Source organism: Nannospalax galili, unplaced genomic scaffold, assembly GCF_000622305.1.
Source record: "Nannospalax galili isolate Female #2095 unplaced genomic scaffold, S.galili_v1.0 scaffold1143, whole genome shotgun sequence".
Lineage (NCBI taxonomy): Eukaryota > Metazoa > Chordata > Mammalia > Rodentia > Spalacidae > Nannospalax > Nannospalax galili.
Genome location: NW_008350325.1, coordinates 190,591 through 196,215, shown reverse-complemented (window position 1 = coordinate 196,215; position 5,625 = coordinate 190,591). Strand labels below are relative to the sequence as shown.

At 40.8% G+C, this 5,625-nt stretch overlaps 1 protein-coding gene and 1 long non-coding RNA gene across 6 annotated transcripts in view; one reads left to right on the top strand and one right to left on the bottom strand.

Annotated features, from left to right (window-relative positions):
* Positions 1–729, top strand: part of LOC115072787 — a 22,434-nt gene extending 21,705 nt beyond the window's left edge. Inside the window, exon 3 of the long non-coding RNA XR_003851809.1 lies at positions 469–729. This is a non-coding gene — a long non-coding RNA (uncharacterized LOC115072787). The remainder of the gene's footprint in view (positions 1–468) is intronic.
* Positions 1–5,625, bottom strand: part of Spats2 (spermatogenesis associated serine rich 2) — a 111,075-nt gene that overhangs the window by 9,313 nt on the left and 96,137 nt on the right. For all 5 annotated transcript variants that reach the window (XM_029570628.1, XM_029570629.1, XM_029570630.1 and 2 more), the window contains 2 exons: positions 5,389–5,447; positions 419–528 (listed from right to left, as the gene is read on the bottom strand). In XM_029570628.1, coding sequence (XP_029426488.1) covers positions 419–528; positions 5,389–5,447 — 169 coding nt within the window. The remainder of the gene's footprint in view (positions 1–418; positions 529–5,388; positions 5,448–5,625) is intronic.

Here is a 5,625-nt window from a genome sequence, read left to right as displayed (position 1 = left end):
AAAGATGCATATGCCAACATCTGAGTGTTAGTTGCATTAAAAATGACTGTTTCTGTATGAACCAATATATTTTCAAAAGAAATGGAGATCTTTTTTTAAAGGTTAAAAACCTCATTAAATTTTATGTCTTATAGGGTTTATACTGAGTACAATATTGTATAACTGTATTAATTCAACTGTAAACCTAAAAATTTACAAGAGATACATCTTAGCTCTGGAAATTGTTATTGAATATGTCAATGCTGTTGTAATGAAATGCTTCTAATTATATGGTTATTAAATAATTAAAAAAACAGAAAATCAGAAAAAGGGCCAAGCTTTGAAGGGAAGCTTATGAGTCTGTTATTTATAGCCATGACTTATGGAGATGTGCTAGCTCCAGGGGGTCAAAAGAAAGGCAGAGAGAAGAAAACTTCACCTTGATATCAGCTCTGAGTTCAACCAACTGCTCCTCTGACATTTGTACAGCCACATCGGTCATCTTCTTGAGAAGTTCTGCTTTCTTTTGCCTGCTGAGCAAAATGTCCACTGTCGAAGAAAAAGGAGCATGAATCTTATGCTGCTGCTAAATGAGATAAAGAACCAGAAGTCTAAGCCCTGCAGTGTGTATGCAGACAGCCAAGGGCTTAGCTGACCACCCATCCAGAAAAGTGAAAATACTGAAGGCCCAGTTTCTACCTTGGGGGTCTCTGAAGGCAGTTAAAAGATAAACATTTCTTATGAATCAAACAAACTCATAAATCACTTGTCATTTCTCTTTCTTCTCTTTTTAGCGAAAAAGCTATTTTCTCAAGAAGCATGTAAAGACAGAAATATGCTTAGTACACGGCAAAAATTTCATCTAGAACAAATGAGTACAAAATGCAAAGCAAAAGTATCCCTCCTGCTTCTGATCTATAGAGAGAACCACTGCTAACAAACCCTTATGCATAGCAAATACTGGTTATGTGTGTACCACATGTACCCCTCTCTCCTAGGATTCAGAGTCTGTTAAAGATACAATTTTTCCTTTACTTCAGCTACTATTAATATATTTTGGTGTTCATTTTTCACTGGCGTTATCAATCACCTTTACTCAGCTATCTCCTATAGAGATAGAACACAATTATTTATCCCCTACCAATGTTCTTACAACTGTTTAAAAAGCACCTGCTCTATGACTATGATAAATAACAGACAAAAAAGATTCTTCCATGGACCATGGGCAAAAGAAATCGCCCTACTAAGCTTGGCCAGGAGCTGTCTGGTAGGCTCTTTGCTCTTTCTGTCCAGCAAGGCTATTTATTTTGAGGCAGCATCTCATTCTTTGTCTAAGGTGGCCTGGAACTCACTGGTAGCCCAGTTACTGGAATTATACACATAAGCTCTGTCCTACAAGATTTGATCATTCTAAGTGGGAATGTTCATTACAATTATTCTCCTCTTTTTCTATATAATACTGGGAAGGGGCACTTTTCTTTCAGTTTATAGGCACCCCAAAGCACATCTAGACCTGATAAAAAGATCTGAAGTTATTCGGAAGGTGTGGTCATTTAGATAAAGGTTAACCAGGTAGACTTTACAATTGCTGCCATTCAGATGGAAATGAAGATTTCAGTAAAAAGAGGGCTACTGGGTAGCTGAAGGAGCTATTAGTCCAATGACTATTCCTATCGGAAGCCCAATTACCTGCTGACAACACTTAAGCCACGTGTGATGGGTGACTCATGCTGATAATCTCGGCATTTGGGCAGCTAAGGCAGGAGGTTTGTGAGTTCAAGGCCAGGCTGGGCCACATATTGAGTTCCAGACTAGCCTCAGCTACACAGGAAGACCATCTCAAGAAATTGAACCAAACAGAACTGAATGAAACCCCAACAAAAATGTTGAGTACCAACATGCTTAGGTAAAAACCCAAGATGTCATTGTTGGAAATGGTAGTCACATATTATAGTTCAGCCACAGACATAAGCAGGATTCCCAAGGTGGGGCACACAGAAAGCTCTAATTTAAAGAGTCAAGTAAATGTTTTGCCCCTCCCTGACTGAAACTTTCTGAGTTAACTTTTGACCAGAAGCACACTATAATAATGGGTCCCTAATGTCACCTTAGACACAGCCTACTAGCTATGGATTATCTCTGGATAACACATTTATTTAGGTCATTCTATTGCATGTCGTCAAACTCAATCCTTAACTGATACACATATAGATTTACACCAGGGCTGGAAGATCGCTCAGTCAGTAAAGTGTTTGCCTTGTAAGCAAGGAAATCTGAGTGACATCTCAAGAAACCAAGTAAGAAAGCTGGGCAAGGTGGCTGGCACTGGTAATTCCAGTGTTAGGGAGGCAGGGACAGGGGAATCCCTAAGGCTCAATGGCCAGTCATTCTGGCCTATTTGACAAACATCAGGCCAGTGAAAAATCTTGGTGCAGATGGGGGGAGGGGGACTAGATATGATTAAGATGTATTATATAAAATGTACAAAATTTAATAAAGAATATATATCAAAACAAAACAAAGAAACAAGATTGATGGCACCTGAGGAATAACATCTGAGGTTAACCCCTAACCTGCACATACAGGTGAATGCACAGACACAAGTGCTTACACACACACATGCACACACAAAGAATTTTGTATACTACTGAGAAGTTAGCCAAACTTATATTAGAAAATAAATTTAATTTTCGAAGAGCTCTATCAGGTGGTATTACAGAAATGTGGAATGTCTTTGTCACACATGGCACCTGAGATGGGCACAGCAGTTAAAACAGTTAAAAAAAAAAAAAAGGGCCAGGCGTGGTAGCACACACCTTTAATCCCAGCACTTGGGAGACAGAGACAGGCAGATCTCTGTGAGTTCAATGCCAGCCTGGTCTACATAGTGAGTTCCAGACCAGCTGGGGCTATAGGGAAGGAGACTCCAAGGAGCTGGAGAGACAGCCCAGTGGTTAAGAGAACTGGCTGCTCTTACAGAGGACCTGTCCTGGATTTGGTTCCTAGCACCCATATGGCATCTCACAAATGGCTCTAGTTCCAGGGGACCCTATGCCCTCTTCTGGCCTCTTCGGGCACTGCATGATGTGTGTACTTCGTGGGCAAAAACACATAAAATATTTTAAAATTTGCAAAACTACCCCCCCAAGTCCCCCATGTGCTTTGTTTTTGTGCTACTAACTGAACTTATACACATACTAAGCAAGCACTCTACCACTGAGCTATAGTCCCAATCCAAAAACATGTTTATGAAAGTTTTCTGTTTGTTGTTTTGTTTTAGAGGCTCCCAGGTAGCCTAGGCTAGCCTCAAACTTGCTACATACTTAAGAATGACCTTGAACTTTTGATCCACCTACCTCTGCCTCCTCAGTCCTGGGATTATAGGCATGTTGCCATCATGAACAGTCAATACTTACAAAAGTTTCTAAACACTGACTCGTGTGTGTGTGTGTGTGTGTGTGTATGTGTGTGTGTGTGTGAGATTCCTCAGGTGTCATCTATTTCTTTTTCCTTTGAGACATGGTTTCACTGGCCTGAAACTTGCCCCAGGGATCTGACTGACTGCTTTACCAGAGATGGGATTATAAACCCATGCTGGTACACCTTGCTGTTAAAATGTAGGTTCTTGGGGAGGGGCAGAAAAAAATGAAAATAAAATGTGGGCTCTCGTCGGGCATGGTGGTGCATGCCTTTAGTCCCAGCACTCAGGAAGCAGAGGGAAACTGATCTTTGTGAGTTCGAGGGCAGCTTGGTCTACACAGTGAGTTCAAGGCCAGCTGGGATTTCACAGAGATCTGCCTAACTCTGCCTCCCAAGTGCTGGGATTAAAGGCGTGTGCTCCATCATGTGCTATCATGCCCAGCACAAGTTTCTTTATATATCAAATAACTGGCAAAACCTACTTCAAAGGGTTGATGCAAAGATCACATATATGTATGAAAAAATTCTGAACAGTGAAGTGCTAAAGTACTTTCTTGACAGTATTGGTAAAGGAACTATCACATAATATCATTGAGGACCAGAATTTTCAGGGAGAGAGAAGAGAAAACTGATGAAGGTAAAAAATTTTTAATTAAAAAAAAATTTTTTTTTTGGTCTTTTTGAGACAGGGTCTCCCTGTAGCCCCAGCTGTCCTGGAACTCATTATGTAGACCAGGCTGGCCTTGAACTCACAGAGATCCGCCTGCCTCTGCCTCCCGAGTGCTGGGACTAAAGGCATGCATGTGCCACCATGCCCGGCTTAATTTTCATTTTTTATGTGTATGAGTGTTATGCCTGCATGTAGGTAAGTGCACCCGTGTCATGCAATGCCTGAGAAGGACAGAAGAGGCTTTTGGATGCCCTGGAACTGGAGTTATGGACAGTTGTTTAGCTGCCATGTGGGTGTTGGGATTCAAACCCAGGTCTTCTGCAAGAACAGTCAGTGTTAACTGCTGAGCCATCTCCCCAGCCCCCAATAAGGTAAAATTTTACAGCTCTTAATTTGATAATAAAAGTGCTGGACATGATGGTGCATGCCTTTAATCCCAGCAGAGGCAGGTGGATCTCTGTGAGTTCAAGGGCAGCCTCGTTTTCAATAGGGGGTCCACGCCGGGTGGGGGTGCGGGGGGGCCCCTTTTCAAAAAAACAAAAAAAAAAAAAAAAAAAAAATTAGAACTCTCCACTAATAAGCCCCAAGTCAATGCCATTGTTTTATTTTGAGTTGGTATTTCTTCTTGTTTTTAATTTAACTTAATGTTTTTAAGGTAGGATCTCATTGTGTAGCCCAGGCTGGCCTCTAACTCACAGGGATTCACCTGCCACTGTCTCTGGAGTACTGGGATTAAAGGCGTTCACAAAATAAAAAAACCAAGACATTTGCAGGACACTTCATTTTCCTAAGGTTGATGCTTTTGATGGCATCACACACTCTGATAGACTGAATTCAAAATTAAACTACTAAAATGGGGGGGGGGGTTAAAAGACTTAACAAAAAAAATTCATATGCCAGCACAGTATAATTCCTCAAAGCTGGTTAAACATATAAACTCTTTTTATTTTATTGACTGTTTAATCTATAAACTTTAAAAAAATATTTATTTATTATTTTTATGTGTATGCGTGTATTGCCTGCATGTAGGTAAGTGCACCCGTGTCATGCAATGCCTGTGGAGATCAGAAGAGGCTGCTGGATCCCCTGGAACTGGAGTTACGGACAGTTGTTAAGCTGCCATGTGGGTGCTGGGATTTGAACCCGGGTCTTCTGCAAGAACAACCAGTGTTCTTAACCGCTGCACCATCTCTCCAGCCCCCATTAATCTATAAACTCTTAATGGAGATATTCATACTAAGTAAGCTTTCGTTGTGAAGGTTGAGAGGCAGGAACCTACTATTTGTATACGTAATAGCTTTACTTATCAATCGTCTTACTGGCTTCAGCTTTCACTTTGTCCATTTCAGCAAGCAACGCCACCTCTCGATCCATCAAACTAAGAAAAAAATGACAAAGGGGAAAAAGGGTAGATCAGAAACTCAAACAGCAAACCAGTACATTATTAATACGGAGACAGGCAAGTTTGTACAACAAAAGCACTCTCAGATACTGTACGAACCACATGGGAAGTCTGACACCTTACACTCAACAAAGAATATACATACATATATATA